Source organism: Sus scrofa, chromosome 13 (assembly GCF_000003025.6).
Source record: "Sus scrofa isolate TJ Tabasco breed Duroc chromosome 13, Sscrofa11.1, whole genome shotgun sequence".
Lineage (NCBI taxonomy): Eukaryota > Metazoa > Chordata > Mammalia > Artiodactyla > Suidae > Sus > Sus scrofa.
This window is the reverse complement of record NC_010455.5, coordinates 157,687,090-157,705,511: the sequence shown is the minus strand read 5'-3', so window position 1 is coordinate 157,705,511 and position 18,422 is coordinate 157,687,090. Positions and strand designations below refer to the sequence as shown.

Below are 18,422 nucleotides of genomic sequence, written 5' to 3'. Positions count from 1 at the left end.
TTTTTTAAAAAATCTTCGTTCACAGAAGATCTTCATGCCTTACAGAAAAAGAATCCAAACCTGTTAAATTTTTTTTGGCTATAATAGTTCACCTTGTTTTATCCTCTGAGAGAAAAAAGAGAAGCGTTATAATTTTTGGAGGATGGGGGTGAGGACAGAAACCACAAGACTAGGAATTTGAAGACTGAAGGTTAGCCCCCACTGTTTTTACTGGCAGAGTGGCCAGGCACAGGTCTTCTTTTATACAACTAGTGCTGCCCTGCCCACAGACGACACCAGTCTGGGTAAGATTAAACTGAATGTAGCTGAAAGTCCTCCATCAACTGCAAAATGATGTACAATGATGTGCATGTTATTATCAATACTAAATCCATCTCATTTGGGTCTTTGCCATCTCTTGATTCTAAACACATATATGTATTCAAATTCATCACACCCATTTAGCTTATGCACTGATGTCCAGTTGAAAGAAGCTACTTCATTCTATTAACATCAAGATTAATAACAGGTGCGATTTATCAGGTGACTGCTACATGGCTGGTGCTTTAAAATATTACTTCTGGAGTTCCCGTCGTGGCGCAGTGGTTAACGAATCCGACTAGGAACCATGAGGTTGCGGGTTCGGTCCCTGGCCTTGCTCAGTGGGTTGGTGATCCGGCGTTGCCGTGAGCTGTGGTGTAGGTTGCAGACGCGGCTCGGATCCCGTGTTGCTGTGGCTCTGGCGTAGGCCAGTAGCTACAGCTCCGATTGGACCCCTAGCCTGGGAACCTCCATATGCCGAGGGAGCGGCCCAAAGAAATAGCAAAAAGACAAAAAAAAAAATTAAAAAAAAAATAATAAAATAAAATATTACTTCTAACCCTTGCAACAATCCCAAGTGATACATATTCTCCCCATTAGATGGTTGAGAAAATTGAGACTCAGATGTCAACTAATTTGCCCAGGATCATGCATTTGGTGAGTGACCTTTGGTGAGTGATTGAATCAGAGTTTATTCAATACCCAAACTTTCTAACACTGAAACCCATACTTATCCCACTGAATTACATGCTTTGTCCTCCTTCCCCTGATTCAGGATAAATATGGTTTAAAATTGGGACAAGGACTGAGACAGGCATGCAGTGCCTTACTATGTGATGAGGCCTACCACATCTCAGCTGAATTAGAGTGAAGGGGACTCTGTATGATATGAAAGAGGGAATGCTTTCAAAGGAAAGAGGAAATCTGATTTTCCCTTCCACTCCCAGAAGCTGAAATGACCATGAACAAGGTGCCTGGGTTTCAGCTATAAAATGGAGATGTTTATCCACATGGATGCTGTTAGCAAGCTGACATACAGCAGCCTTCAGAATATAAAGTACTACGCAAGGACCCTGTGGTGATACTGTGGCTGTCTTCAAGTATCTGCACAACCAAGCCTACACAATGACTTTCCTCTTTCACATGTCATTCTTAGTGTTTCCATAAAAAATAAAAAACAGCTCATGAACCTCAACCCTCTCCAAGCAGGCTTTCTCTTTCCCCTGTGTATCTTCCACCATTACCTAAAAAATAATATTGAAGGAACAATCCTTGTGACTGAAGGGAGAGAACCTGAGAGGGCCTTCTTTAGTTTGCAGTGGAAGATGGAGACAGGACCTTTCAGAGACAGGACCCTGATTCTGCAGCTCCACATAGAGAAATGGCTATTTCAGGACACTTTATCCCAAGTAAAAGGATGGAGATGCAGAAACAGGTCAGAGAAGGAACTGTTTCATGGTAGGTCTAGATCTTTCATCACCCTCAAATCACCTCAAGCCAATAGCTACCTACCTCATAAAGTCCCTGCTGGAAATGTTTTGCAAAGTGTTTATTAGACTTTCCCTAAATATGCAGTCATTCAGTGCAATTGTTTACCCAAACACTGAGGCTTATTAAAGGTTCCTAAATCCAAGGGCAGAGAAAACCAAACATCTTATCCAAGACACTATCTCATGCCAGGTGGCCACTGGCCTGGCTGACATTTCATCTACATGCCATACTGCCTCACAGCTTGGCCACACAACTAGGAAAATTAATTGTCTGGCCTTCACTCCCCATGTCTGATGGCTGAAATGATGCTGTTTGGCTGAGAGATGCCCATTTTTATTCCTCATCTAAACACAGTGTCTAGAGAAAGAAATTAGTCCAAGGTAATGGAACTGAAAAGCTTGGCCAAAGAGAACCCCATCAAGAGGAATGGAAAAGAAATAAACAGGAAGGAATAATGTGCCCTGTCATTAGACAGAGGGGGGAGACGGGCACACAGTGCCTTACTATCTGTATAAGAGCAAAGGCACACAAGAAGGTGACCAAGAATGGGTCATTTCAACTAGAAGAATCTTGAGTTCAAGTCCTAAATACAATTCTTCCAGAATGTAAAGTTGTGGGGTTGTCTAATGCACAATTTTTTAAAGAAATCTCTTTTTAAAAAATATTTCCAGGAATTCCCATTGTGGCTCAGCAGTAACAAACCCGACTAGTATCCATGAGGACGTGGGTTTGATCCTTGGCCTTGCTCAGTGGGTTAAGGATCTGGCGTTGTAATGAGCTGTGGTGCAGGTCACAGACATGTCTTGGATCTGGCATTGTTGTGGCTGTGGCATACATAGGTCAGCAGCTGCCTTTCGACCCCTAATCTGGGAACTTCCATATGCCATAGTTGCAGTGAAAGGAAGGAAGGAAGGGGAAAATAAAATAAAATAGTAAAGTAAAGTAAAATAAAATAATAAAATAAAAATACTTCCAACATTTTCACTGAATGTCCTTTTGCCTTCTAGACTTGGTACCTCATATTATCTATGCTTAACTGTTCAAAATTTTTCAATTTAAAAAAAATAACAAATTATAAAATGAAATTAATATTCCCTCAAGAAAAGCAACACACTGTATACAGTTTCTCAAAGATGCTCATTTCTCCAAACATTGTCAAGTTAAAACCATGCCATCAAACACATTCTTTCTTGGCTATGAAGCAAAACTTGAAAATGGCATTTGTTAGCAAATGGCAGACGTGTATAAAATTTTGTTTCAAAAAATGATTCATCTGTCTTTCTGTGACCTTTTCACAGAGGTTTCTAATGAAATGACCACGTTACCACTCCCTGAACCAAGTAGATGGAGAGCTTGAATCCTAAACCTACTTTTAACCAGTGTTTTGAATATGGGAAATCTACAAACTCAGCAAACTACCTTGTATATAAAAAAAAAAAAAAAGAAGAAGAAGAAGAAGAAAAATAGACCAAAAAAAAGTCACCTACCTCTGAAATAAACTCCTCTACAAGGCGCTGGTGGTAGAAGCTGGAGGAATCCTGTAGTTCTTCATTGTATTGCTCTCCCAAAAGGTGGATACTGAATTCTGCAACCTGTTCAGCGGCTGGTTTTGTGGATTCTTCCATCACATTCTCAATTTCATTGCTTATCTGGATTTTTAGAGAAAGCAAAATGAATGTCAATGTTTACTCATTCAATCAACAAATATTTATTAATCATCTATTATATGCCAGACACTTTGCCAAAGGCAACTTCTGTTAATAACTATTCATACAATATTTGACTTTGGAATTAACTGACAGACCTTGAGACATATGTAAAATTACCATGTACTTGCACATTCCTTTGAATACACAACGAATGGTACAGGGGAATAAAGAAAATTTTCCACGGATAACCACCACCAAAGTTGATCATCTATGAGTGGAAAAAGAGTTGAAATTATCCATCACTAGTTATTAGAGAAATGCAAATGAAAACCACAATGTGGTATCACCTCACACCTGTCAGAATGGTCATCATTAAAAAGTCTATAAATAACAAATGCTAGAGAGGATGCAGAGAAAAAGGAACCTTCATTCACTGGTGGGAATGTAAATGAGTGAAGCTGCTAAGAAAAACACTAAGGAGGTTCCTTTAAAACAAAAAAACCAAAAATAGAACTGCCATATGACCCAGATATCCCACTCCTGCATAAATATCCAGAAAAAAATGAAAACACTAATCCAAAAAGATATGCACCTCAATGTTCAGAGCATTACTACTTAGAATAGCCAAGATGCGGAAGCAACCCAAGTACACATCAACAGATGATGGGATTAAGAAGATGTGGGGATACACACACATACACACATACATACACACAAAAGAATATTACTCAGCCATAAAAAAGAATAAAATACTACCATTTGCAACAACATAGATGGACCCAGAGAATGCTTATTAAAATAAGTCAGAAAGAGAAAGACAAATGCTATATGATATCACTTATCATATAGTGGAAACTAAAAAATAATAAAATGTGGAAACTAAAAAATAATAAAAATGAATGTATATACAAAACAGACATAGACCCGCAGATATAGAAAACAAACTTGTGGTTACCAAAGGGTAAAGTAAAGAGCGAAGGGACAAATTAGGAATATCAGATTAACAAATACAAACTGCTATATAGAAAAATGGATATGCAACAACAAGTAATCCTTACAAGCAATAATTACAGGGAATTATACCCATTAGCTTATAAAATCTATAATGGAATATAATCTGCAAAAATGCTGTACACTTGAAATTAACACAATACTATAAAGCAAATATACTTCAAAGTTTAATTTTTTAAAATTTTTTAATAAATAAATAAAACAAAAGGAAAAACATTTTAAAGAAGAAAAAAAGTTGAAATTATCATCTAAAAAGTGCCTAGATGAGTAGTTCTCAAAGCTTTTTGGTGTCATTACCCCTTTAGAATTTTAAAATTCTTTGAAGAACCCAAAGACGTTTGGATTTTGTTGAGTATATCTATAGATACATACCAAACAAAAAAGCTAAAGAGACATTTTAAATCTATTAATTCATTTTAAAATAAACATTACATATAAAAATGAATAACATATATTCTGCAAAATAAAAAAAATTAGTGAGAAGAGTAAAGTCTATATTTTTACAAATTCTTTAATGTCTGTTTTAACAGAAGATGGATAAACTCTAATACCTGTTTCTGCATCAATCTGTTTGTTTTAGTTGAAGTATATGAAGAAAATCCAGCCACACAGACATGTATTGGTAAGGAAGGAATACATTTTTTTTTTTGCCTTTTTTCTAGGGCCGCTCCCGTGGCATACGGAGGTTCCCAGGCTAGGGGTCTAATCAGAGCTGTAGCCGCTAGCCTATGCCAGCGGCCACAGCAACACGGGATCTGAGCCGTATCTGCGACCCACACCACAGCTCACTGGCAACGCCGGATCCTTAATCCACTGAGCAAGGCCAGGGATTGAATCCGCTACCTCATGGTTCCTAGTCAGATTCGTTAACCACTGAACCACAACAGGAACTCCAGGAAGGAATATATTAATACCCTTTTCAGATAATCATGGACATTCTTTTCAGATACTATGTCAAACTCAACAAGTGGAAGTTTTTTAAAGGTCAATTGCCATGTGAAATTTGAAACCACATTAACAAACTTTTTGCACTCTACAACATCTAAAGCCAGATCTTCCACTGGCCAAAGCTGGAATAATTTCAGCAACAAAATAAATAATGAATTATAATCCAAATAATAAAAGAAATATCCATGAATCTGTACTGATACAAATAAATAATTTAATAAATAAATGAGAGAGAAGTGACAGTAGTTTCTCACAGAAGAATTCCAATTAATAAATGTAAAATGAATGAAGGAAATAGAATAATACTACTAGAACCCAAGAGCAATAATTTTTGCATGCAAGATACTTGTGCCTATCTAATTCAAGTCCCTTCACTTCAATACATAAGAAAAACAAAGACTGAGATGGAAAAGTAGCTAGCCTAAGGGCTCATAGCAAGCCATTGGCAGAATCAGGAAGATTTTTAACTTTTTTCACTACCATTTTTCTGCCCTGATGGATCATATAACCAAAGACTTTCAAAATTTCACTAAGGTAAGAACCTCAAGGATTCCACCATCCCTTCTGATGCTTGAATTCTCTCTACAGTATCCCCAACAAATATCTGTACATCCTCAGTTTAAATGGCTCTGATGAGAAAGTCTTAGAAAGACCTGCATCTCCAAAAAAGCTCTCAAGGGTTGTAAAGCTCTTCTTAATATTAAACCCCAATATATTTCCCTATAAATTCCCACTGATCCCAATTCTATAATCTGGAATACATATAAAAGCTGTAGTCCCCAGAGAGCTCTTCAAATAGGTAAGGCAGCTATCATTTTTTCATAACTTTTCACTAGTTCCTCTCCTCAAGACACTTCTAAGGCTTTTCATGTCTCCTGTAGAATTGTGGTACACACAAGTGAGGTCTGATCAATTAAAATATGCTAGGATTATCACTTCCCTTCTAGTAGATTCTAATTTCTATTAATTCAACCTGAAATTACACTTTCTTTTACTATTCCTCCCTCCAGTAATTGCATCATAGTGCTGATTCATATTGAAACAAACGAAAATCCTTAGTCTTCAGTAATTCTGTACAAGGCATTGCATTTTTCCATATTAAATTTACTCTCACTAAATATGAACAGAAACTTCCATTTCTAGTATTAGTATAGGAAAAATATCCTTAGTAATCTTACTGCTACAGAATCCCTAAAATGCTAAATAAACATTTTAATGTTTTTAATGCATAGCTGGTTTGTAAGAAAATAAAGAAAACCCCAAGGGGTCAAAAGAGATAGGTCAGAAAAACCTGGAGAGGTGATTCAGTGTTCTGCATGTATATAGTGTATCTGTTGATCTAGGCTTTAGTTTTAAATACCACAAAAGGATAGGATACAAAGTGACAGGTCTGCACATGTTGGAAAGTCAGATCAAAAACTCCCACATAAAGTAAGAATTCTAAAAACTCAACAGACAGTTTGAACAATAAATTAGACTAAATTAAAGAAAGAATAAGTGAACTGTAAGATATTTTTTTAATACAACACAGAGACAAATAAATGAAAGTTATTAAAGAGTTAACAGACAGAAGGGATAAAATGAGGAGGTCAAACATATTCATATGAGATAACAGCTGGGAATTCTATACCCATTTTTGTGAAACTGTAATATCCTAAATACCACAATGTATGCTACCACATTACAGTTATAGTTAGGGTAGGATATGATACAGTATTTGGGATACTATATCCACAGGCATGCCTTGTTTTATTGTGCTTTGCTTTATTGCACTTTGCATATACTGCATTTTTTATAAATTGATGGTTTATGGCAAATAAACAAATCCATCAGTGCCATTTTTCCAAAAGCACATCTGCTCACTTTATGTCCCTGTGTCACAGTTTCATGAGTCTCACAATGTTTCACACTTTTTCATTATTATTATATTTGTTATAGTGATCTGTGATCACTGGGCTTTTGATGTTACTTCTAGACTTGTAGAAGTAACATCAAAAGTAAAAATACAAAATAATTTTATTATTTATTTAAGGTATGTACATTTTATAGACATAATGCTATTGTACTGTGTAGTCAACAGACTACATTATTGTGTAACCATAACTTTTATATGCACTAGGAAACCAAAAAGTTCATGTGACTTGCCTTATTGCACTTTATTATGGTGATCTGGAACTAAAGCCACAATATCTCTGAGATATGCCTGTGGTATTATAGTATACTATGCTGTAGCATATTTATAGTAGTACATTTTATATAGTATTTGGAATTCTGCAATTTCACAAAAATGGGCATAGGAGTGCATGTATATTTATTTATAGTAATACCAGAAGCATATATTTCGGATAGAAAATTATTCCAGGAGAGCTCTAAAATGCAAAAAAGAATTTTACGAAAATAAAAAGATAAACATCTGGGTAGATATAAAACAAACTTTAATAGTATAAAACAAACAATACAGTCTAATTTGTGGGATTAAAAAGAGAGAGAACTAAAAGAGAGAAATAACAAAAATACTGAAAAACAGCACATAAAAAAGCAGAATGATTATTTAAATTATTCTAATGTTCTAATGTTCCTGCTTTACTCAAGATAAGGATAAAGATTCTGAAAAACTTAAATTTTTGCCAGATTAAATACACATATTAACATATAGGGCAAATATTAACAAAACAAATAAAATATATAATCGGTATTTGGAAAGTATATAAAACAGTATTTGGAAAATGTATTGGGAAAAAAGCTGAACTGTAAAACTGTATGCTAGGCTTCACTTCGCACTAGAGGTACAGGCAATTTAACTCCTGTTACACATCTTTATACTGTTATGCTTTCCTACTAGCTCTACAAGTTAGTTTCAAATCACCCTCTCTGCTTTGGAATGTTCCAACTGATTACACACAATGTCTTCATTTCTATTACAGTGAATTCTATCTCATTCTGTAAATGTTTCCAGACCTAAATCATAACTATTCTGCCTCAAGTTCAGAACTACAGTATGACTTTTTATTCAAATTTTTATCAAATGCCAATATTTTCTAGTACCACCTAATTTGGACATAGTTGTACGAAGGGTAAAAGCATCGATTCAGGCATCTACTCAAGGATCCCAAACTATCACTGGCCTTGTTCAGGGACAGGGAAAGCAGTGGGGCTGAGGGAGGTGACTTAACCTGACTTCACAAAAGTTAAAATATCCAAGTTGGTAAGAGAAAGTGCAAGGTAACAAAACTGTACCACTCTAGTGAATATGTTCAGAGTATAACCTGTACTAAATAACTTAGGATTTATGCATATTTAATAAAATGTTTCTATCTTCCTGGAAGCATATACTTACTTTTTAAATTTGAATGCGCTAGAGAGCCAACTTAATGTTGTTTAGTGGACAGATTACTACTAATAATGATGTATTTTAAAAGCATGGTATTCCTTTATTTTTTAATACATAAAATCTATATCCTTTTCCTCTGTAGATGACTAAGTGCTGATTTACTAAGGAATAGAAGAACAGAGGCAAAAACCCTCACAGTAAATTATGTACACAGCCCACAAAAGACAGTAGGCTTATCCTGATGATGGTTCCCTAGGCTCAAGTTATTTCATTTACAATTCAAAGCCAGCCCTCGCCAAAAGCAGATTTACTTGGCTCTCCAAGGACTCGCAGATTCTTTTTAAGGTGCTGGTTTTAGAAATTTACAACATTTCCATTAAGGAAACCACCTGAAATTTTACGTACTCTGGCAATGGACTATTAATCTCTCTTAATCCCTGTTCTCCACAGTAAAAAAGAAACAACAAAACAGAACATCACTCACACTCTCTTCTGGCCTCTCCAAGCTGCTCTCTGAGATAGCATCAAAGGAGGTCACCACTGGATTTGGAACACTGAGCCCAGCACCTATGTAGAAAAACAAAAATGTATATGAATTCACTCCCTGATTAAATCAGATTTCCTATCAGGAAACAAGAAACTGATTTCAAAGCCATTCCTATAAGTCAAATGTGTTTTTCAGTCTAGAAATTCTGTGCATTCTAACCTCAAGACACATTTATCTAGAGTCTCCCCAGCACAAGATATAAATATGACTCATTCGATCATTCAACAAGTATTTACTAATACCTACTGTATGTCAGGCTCTACAGCAAGCCTCCAGGAATACAAAATTCCTATCCTTAAGGAGCTATCTAGTAAAACACTCTCAGAGAGGGGAAGTAGGTAAAGGTTGGAATCAGTCATAAATTACAATTGTCGAAGCTGAGGGTCTCATTGTGCTATTTCTGTATATGTTTGTAATTTCCAATAAAGAAGAGGTTTTAAAATAAAAATTAAAAATAGGAGTTCCAGTCGTGGCGCAGTGGTTGACAATCCGACTAGGAACCATGGGGTTGCGGGTTCAATCCCTGCCCTTGCTCAGTGGGTTAACGATCCGGAGTTGCCGTGAGCTGTGGTGTAGGTTGCAGACGTGGCTCGGATACTGCGTTGCTGTGGCTCTGGTGTAGGCCAGCAGCTTCAGCTCCGATTGGACTCCTAGCCTGGGAACTTCCATATGCCGCGGGAGCGGCTCAAGAAATGGCAAAAAGACAAAAAAAAAATAAAAAATAAAAAATAAAAATAAAGAAACTAGGAGTTCCCATCATGGCTCAGTAGAAATGAATCTGACTAGTTTCCATAAAGAAGCAGGTTCGATCTCTGGCCTTGCTTAGTGGGTTAAGGATCCGGAGTTGCCGTGAGCTGTGGTATAGGTCGAAGGCGTGGCTCAGATCTGGCGTTGCTGTGGCTGTGGCCTAGACCAGTAGGTACAGCTCTGATTCAACCCCTAGCCTGGGAACTTCCATATGCTGGGGTGCGGCCCTAAAAAGGAAAAAAAGAAAAAAAAAAAAAGAAAAGAAAAGAAAGAAAGCAACTACCAATGTATAGGAAATCAGAGGTCAAGGAAACATGTTAAAGTATGCCACATAATGCAATCAGAAAAATCCTGACTCTGGGAAACTACAAATGACAAATGGGGAAACTAGAAAGCGTCTACCTTTTGACACAAGCAGTGGTTAAAGGGTATTTGCCTTGTAACAATTCTTTAGGTTGTACATTCGTTTTAAGCAGTTTTCAGATTTTATATCATACTTAATAACTAAAATTCTTAAGTACACACACCATGTCATAAAATAAGAGAAAAAATAATTACTTTTTCTTGAGACTTTTTTTTTTTTTTTTGTCTTTTTGCCTTTTCTATGGCTGCACCCATGGCATATGGAGGTTCCCAGGCTAGGGGTCTAATCAGAGCTATAGTCGCCTGCCTATGCCAGAGCCACAGCAGTGAAGCATCTGGGCTGCTTCTGTGACCCACAGCACAGCTCACAGCAACGCTGGATCCTTAACCCATTGAGCAAGGCCAGGGATCGAACCCACAACCTCATGGTTCCTAGTCGGATTCGTTAACCACTGAGCCATGACGGGAACTCCAACACACAGTATTTTTTAAATGTGAACTTAAAAATGGCACTTGCGGAGTTCCCGTTGTGGCGCAGTGGTTAACGAATCCGACTAGGAACCATGAGGTTGCGGGTTCGGTCCCTGCCCTTGCTCAGTGGGTTAACGATCCAGCGTTGCCGTGAGCTGTGGTGTAGGTTGCAGACGCGGCTCGGATCCTGCGTTGCTGTGGCTCTGGCGTAGGCCGGTGGCTACAGCTCCGATTCAACCCCTAGCCTGGGAACCTCCATATGCCGCGGGAGCAGCCCAAGAAATAGCAAAAAAGAAGACCAAAAAAAAAAAAATGGCACTTGCTTCGGGAGTTCCCGTTGTGGCTCAGTGGTTAACGAATCCAACTAGGAACCATGAAGTTGTGGGTTCGATCCCTGGCCTTGCTCAGTAGGTTAAGGATCCAGCATTGCTGTGAGCTGTGGTGTAGGTTGCAGATGTGGCTTGGATACTGCGTTGCTGTGGCTCTGGCGTAGGCCGGTGGCTACAGCTCGGATTAGACCCCTAGCCTGGGAAACTCCATATGCTGCAGGAGCGGCTCAAGAAAAGGCAAAAAACAGAAAAAAAAAAAAAAAATGAACTTGCTTACAATTAAATAATAAGTAATTTTAAAGGAAAAATGAATAAATGAACAATAGCATACCTGCCAATGTTGAGGTATCACCAGCAGGAACTGGAGATGACAGTTCAGGGCTAGGAAAAAAAAAATGTTTAGAGTTAATAAAACTATAGAAATGTGAGGGCTTATTTTGGGGTTTATTTTCCAAAAAGGAATTCACTAGATCTCCAAACAAGGATTCTCAAACCAAAGTACTGAGTAGCAAAATTTGTTTTTAGAAAATAGACTTGGAGGTGTTCCCATTGTGGCTCAGCAGTTAACGAACCCGACTAGGATCCATGAGGATGCAGGTTCAATCCCTGGCCTTGCTCAGTGGGTTAAGGACCTGGAACTGTGGTGAGCTCTGGTGTAGGTTGCAGACGTGGCTAGGATCCTGCATTGCTGTGGCTGTGGTGTAGGCCAGTGGCTACAGTTCCTATTCAACCCCTAGCCTCCTGGGAACCTCCATATGCCTCAGGCACGGCCCCAAAAAGACCACAAAAAAAAAAGACTTAGAATTCCTGTTGTGGCTCAGCAGCTTAAGAATCTGACTAATATTCATAAGAATGCATGTTCAATCCCTGGCCTTACCATGAGCTGTAGTATAGGTCACAGATGCAGCTTGGATTCAACCCCTAGCCTGGGAACCTCCATAAGCCACGGTGTGGTCCTAAAAAGCAAAAAAAAAAAAAAAAAAAAATTAAAGATAAATTATAGTAATTGAAAACACCAACTTTATACAAGGACGCTTTCAAAGGTGATTTAACCACAGTTGAAATGCCTCTTTCTCAGACCTGCAAATGTCCAGTGCATCCCATCTTCACTTTAGAACCACTCCTTTAGATTGTTCTGCTGCTCTAAACTGGATCATGGATTGGGGATTGGGGGAGACTCAAAGCCACCAGATGAACATAGTACACATTTTGAAGCATCAATGTTTTTTGTTTGTTTGTTTTTGTCTTTTTAGGGCCGCACCCTCAGCATATGGAGGTTCCCAGGCTAGGGGTCTAATCGGAGCTACAGCTGCCAGCCTACACCACAGCCAGATCTGAGCTATGTCTGTGACCTACACCACAGCTCTCGGCAACGATGGATCCTTAACCCACTCAGCGAGGCCAGGGATCAAACCCAAAGCCTTATGGTTCCTAGTCAAATTTGTTTCCGCTGAGCCATGACGGGAACTCCTGAAGCATCAATTTTTTACTTTGAACATAGGCAGGGAGCTAAGTAAGAAATGATATGGAATTTAAAACATTTAACATTAAAACAAGTGTGGCCATATTATAGGGTAGAATATAAAGTTTAAATAAATATTAAGATAAAATATGATAATTCAAAGACATTTCATGACTAGAACTGGAGTGGGGGAGTCAACTAGCCTTAAACACCTAGGCTTTGGTAGAAAATTTGAGAGAAACAAAGGTGTAAAAAAAATCTCTCACCATAAAGATTCTTCTGGTTTTTAAAAATACTATCTAGGCGTTCCTGTTGTGGCTCAGTGGTTAACAAATCCAACTAGGAACCATGAGGTTGCTCTGGTGTAGGCCAGCATCTACACCTCTGATTAGACCCCTAGCCTGGGGACCTCCATATGCCACAGGAGCGGCCCTAGAAAAGGCAAAAAGACAAAAAAAAAAAGCTCTCTAGAAAGAATAACATATTAAACCAGTGCACCAAACCTATCACCATTGGTTATTTATGGTGCACTTGTAGGAAATTGCTTGCTAAGTGAGCTGTCATGCAAAAGCACCTAAAGGAATACGACTTCTGGATAAGTCATTATGATGACTGATGAGTAGAGGAAGATCTAGGTGATATGAAAGTATCAGAGGCTTCTCGAGTTGCAGGAGATAGAGCTTTAAAAAATGGAATTTGGATAATGACATAATCAGGCTTGAATAGGGTTTATCAATTGCCCACAAGGCAGAATCCTTTCCCCAAACTTTCATTTTTTGATGAAAACCAAGGTTCAAATGGCTAAAGCAATTTTTCCAGGGTCACAAAATGACTTAATATGGCCTAAGGCCATACCTAAAATTTCTAACTATACTCAGTTCCCTTTTCAATAATAATAACAGCAAGGACGACTATAACTAAATTTATCACATGTCAAACATTGCTAAGTGCTTTATCTCGGTCAACTCGCTTAATTCTGCATTCAGTCTTAAGAGGAAGACACTATTATCCCCATTTATATGTATGAGGAAACTAATGCTAGAAGAGATTACAAATTTGCTCAAGGTTACACAGCTAACCAATGACAGAGCTGTGATGTAAAATAGTCCCTTTGATTCCAGAAACTTCACTCTTTCCCACCTTAATTCCACACAACACAGGCTTTATATGATCCATTTTCTCTAGAAGATCAACCAAGATGGTTTTATCTGGTCTTAATGATCATGACCTACATAAACTAAATGACCTAAAAGTCAGAGTGCTAGGGAACCCAGGAGTTTCCGTTGTGGCCCAGTAGTAACCAACCCAACTACTTTCCATGAGGATGTGGGTTAGATCCCTGACCTCATTCAGTGGATTAAGGATTCAGCGTTGTCATGAGCTGTGGTGTAGGTTGCAGTCACAGCTTGGATCTAGCATTGCTGTGGCTGTGGTATAGGCCAGCAGCTCCAGCTCCAATCTGACCCCTAGCCTGGGGACTTCCATTTGCCACACGTGCAGCCCTAAAAAATTTTTTTTTTTTAAAGTGTGTAGGGACCCAGAAAGAAGAAGAGAAACCCAGTCAAAGTTGGAGAGCTATGAAGAACAAAGAGGTCAAAGTAAAACAAAGCACAATACAAAGTAAATAGAATAGGAAGTTAGGATGACATGACAGAGAAACCAGACCTCACCTGGGTCACATTGTCCCCCACATCAAATTCAAGGTTAAGCTAATTGTCTGAGTAAGCATTCAGAATGGGGAAGTTTGCTTACTTCGGTAGAACTAGATTTCACTTACTGAATTCAAAACAACATTATTATAATGATGGTTAAGTAGGCAACTCTCAGTAACTCAAATCATTTGTCTAACACTCCAACACTTAATCCTTCATTCTCCCACACACCTGGACAGTAACAAGAGTCCTTTCAATATTCTCATTAGGGATGCCCCCTGCAGAGATGCCCTAAAATGTCACTTACAACAGAACTAGAACACAGAGCTGTACTGAGTTTGGAGACAGAGCCACTACTTAATTTCTAGGCCAAACCACGAATTTGAGGCTGGTCAACTAAGATCTTTTGCTTAATATCAGTGGTAAACAACCCCCTACCATCTCATTTCCTCAGCTTATCCAGCACATAATTTATTCCTCACAGTTACTGCCTAATCATGTCAGTGGGATTCAGATGGAGTTGTGTCAAAAGATATCATAGCCACATGGAACATATGTTCACAAATATAGTGAAACAAGCCAACAATCATTTCATATCTAGATTACTACTCTCTTTTACAATTTTCTATACTTTGTTTTGCTCTAGCATCTATTAACTATAAATCCACATGTGACAGCAAAGGAACTCAAGGTAAAGAGTTAGGAATCCCAGGTGCTAGTCCCAGATATAACACAAACTTTATGTATAACTTGGGAAAATATCTCAGTTGCTCTAGGCCTCAAGAACTAATCTCTAAAATAGGAACACCTCCTGCCCTACCTACTTCACAGAGGTGTTGGTGAAAACTAAATAAAATATTATATGAAGCATTATGAAAAGCATGAAATGCTATACAAATATAAAAGAGGAGTTAATGGAGCATGTGTCATCCCAAACAGAATAAAGTATATACTACAAAAGAGCATTTGGCTTTGTGATCATGATAAGCATCCTCAACTATGAATCTAAGTTAACTGAGACACCAAGAAAAAAAATTCCAAAGATCAAACCTTACACTGAAAATAGCACCAGAGACCTGATGCCAAACTTGGGTGGTTGAACAGAAAAACTCAGTTACTCATTTAACAAATGCTTAGTGAGCACATATCCTAGGCTGGGCTTTGTATTGGTTACTGAAGATACAACAGTAAGATGAGAGGGCAGAAGTTAAGGGGTGAAATGGCAGGAAGTTAAGCTATGTGGAGATGCTTTCAAGAAGTCTGGCTGTAATGGAGACAAGTGCTGGAGGAAGGCCTTTTGTAAAATAGGTAACTTTGGGAGATTGAGCAGGTTTAAATGCCAAGGAGGAGTTAGTAATGGGAGAAAGTGAAGACTCAGGAAAGAGTGAGAAAAACTATGAAAGATGTCTAAGAGATAAGATGGGATGTGAGGTACTGATGCTTTTTTTAAAACAGACTTTCCAGGAGTTCCCACTGTGGCGCAGCAGGCTCAGTGGTGTCTCTGCAACACCAGGATGCAGGTTTGATCCCTGGCCTGGCACAGTGGGTTAAAGGATCTGGCATTTCCACAGCTGCAGCATGGGGTCACAACTGCAGCGGCTAACTGATCCCTGGCCTGGGAATTCCATATGCCACAGGGCGGCCAAAAGAAAGAAAAACATACTTGCAAGATGACAGTAGGGGAAAGTTAAAATGGCACACAGCTGATTATTTCATACAAGCCATATGTCAGCAGATGGGTTCGAGTCCACATAAAAGAAACAGCTTAAACTGCAAAAAGAACTGCGATAGGCAGAAGCATGGTTCCCAAAGATGTCCACATCCTAACCCCCAGAACCTGTGAATATGTTAGGTTACAGGCAAAGGGTAATTAAGCTTGCTGATCAGCCAGCCTTAGATAGGAAGTGTATCCTGGTAGAACCAATGTAGTCATAAGGACCCTTAAACATGGAAGGAAGAGGCGGAAGAGTGTTAGAGTGATGGAATGTGGAAAAGTCTCCACCAGTCACTTTGAGGAAGGAAGGGGGTCATAAGCCAACCAATATGAGCAGCCTCTTGAAGCTGGAAAAGGCAAGAAAACAGATTCTCCCCTAGAGCCTCCATAAAGGTAACACAGACCTGCTAACACCTTGAGACCCATGTGAAACTTTTGAACTGCAGAACTGTAAGATAAATTTTTGTTTGTTTGGGGGTTTTTTGGCCACACTCATGGAAGTTCCAGAGCTGGGGATTGTATCTGAGCTGCAGCTGCAACATCCACCACAACTGCAGCAACAGTAGGTCATTAACTCACTAAACCAGACCAGAGATCGAACCCATGCCTCAGCAGCAACCCAAGCCACTACAGAGATAATGCCAGATCCTTAACCCGCTGCATCACAGCAGGAACTCCCCAAAATAAATTTAAATATAGAAAAATGATGGACAAATTAAGGGTTTTAAGGGAGCGCTCTAATATTCAAGTTAAAGAAAAAGGGACTTAGTGAATTCCTAGGCCACTCCCATGAATTTACTCCCAGTGTCAGCTAATTCCAGATCACCCTATTTCAGCAAGAACCACAGTTGATAGTTTTCATCCACCCCAATCTGTTCTGCTCTAACTTCATAAGGAGGATACAAACTTTTAAATTCTCAAAAATTTAGTTATACTTAAGTTTATATGTATTGCAATTTTATGTATGCCTTATTTTCTAAGGTTAGTGGATAGTATCTTGAATCTCCTAGGACATACAGTGCCTTACTAAAAATAAAAATATATGATACTGTAAATTCTGCTATGATGTTTATTTGTGAGTTTGTTCCAATGTTATTAATATATTAGCAAAAGTGAGAATAATACAAATTTATCTTTTACATATATACACAATTTTATGCAAGAAACAGTAGGTGAATGCAGCAAACTGCACCCACCTGAGGTGAGCCACATGGGAATACACAAACTATACTTCAGACATCTTCCAGCCACCTCAGTTCACCCCAGGTATAATGAGTGATCAATCTGCATACAGTATAAAAACTTCCCATCCCCTTTCAGGTAACCTTCATTCCATCAGTTTATAATAGCTCACCAACTACAATCTTTCCAATGCCCATTTCCCAGACTTCTTCCAGATTAAGAGCCAGATTTATTATGGTTTTTATGTACTTTTTAACTATATAAGATATGTAAGATGTGCTATCATTTGTATTAGGTACACCCATGAAGATTACTGGTGCTGGGAGGACCCACTAGATTATTTAGTCTACTTCATATGTGCTGCAATGGCAATCATAAGGAGCTCTCTGCCTCTCAGAGGTGAAGAACCCACACCCTGAATGCCACATGGCCCCACATCTAAGTAGAGGCTCAGTCCCAGGCCACAGCATGGACTCAGTGGTATTGTGAGCTGCATGAAGTCAGATCACAAGGAGTCCTACTTCCCTCCTGTGTACTCATGTTTGATTTGAAACTTTCATCTACCCACAACCACCCACATATGTACTATGCTTCTGCTTGGACTCTGCTGCCCAGGCTGGATTTCTGGACACTGACTCATCTAGTTGGATTTTCAAATTGTTGTTCCATCTAACTTGGGGCAAAATTCTGAACTCTGACCTGAACTGCATGCCCTACTGATAGTTTTCAAAATAGTCACACTCATGTCACAAAATATCAGCATAATCCAGATATTTTGAGTATGGAGGGAATTGGAAATCTTTAGTCCTTGTAGGCTCAAAATCCCTCACCTTCCATAATCTGCTTTGTCCTGCTACTGCTCAGGATCTAGAAATGACCTTAATCCTAAGCCTAAAGACCAACAGAGTCTAGATGCCTAACACAGGAGGATTCATCAAGGTTGTACTATTTCTCTGTTTCAAGATCATGATCACCATCACACAATAAAGTGTCCCACACCACCACCCATCATAAATAAACTATCCTCCACTAGGATGGACCACTTTAGATTCATATTATCATTAGTCAGTAAGCCTCAACAACCACAGACCATTTCATATTCCATTTCCAAAACTCTATTTTCTTACCCAGGAGAGAAGAACAAGTCTACCTCCTGGGAAGGTCAGCCAGTAAACAAGCACAGTGTGGATGCGGAAAGGGAAGTGGCTTCAAGGTGAGGACAGGC

The 18,422-nt window shown here is 38.7% G+C and overlaps 1 protein-coding gene across 4 annotated transcripts in view; it reads right to left on the bottom strand.

The window, feature by feature from the left end:
• Positions 1–18,422, bottom strand: part of IMPG2 (interphotoreceptor matrix proteoglycan 2) — a 90,845-nt gene that overhangs the window by 58,306 nt on the left and 14,117 nt on the right. For 3 of the 4 annotated variants that reach the window (XM_021070505.1, XM_021070502.1, XM_021070504.1), the window contains 3 exons: positions 11,519–11,568; positions 9,215–9,297; positions 3,279–3,440 (listed from right to left, as the gene is read on the bottom strand). In XM_021070505.1, coding sequence (XP_020926164.1) covers positions 3,279–3,440; positions 9,215–9,297; positions 11,519–11,568 — 295 coding nt within the window. Of the gene's footprint in view, positions 1–3,278; positions 3,441–3,617; positions 4,208–9,214; positions 9,298–11,518; positions 11,569–18,422 lie in introns of those variants that run through there. The other variant, XM_021070503.1, reaches the window with a different exon arrangement.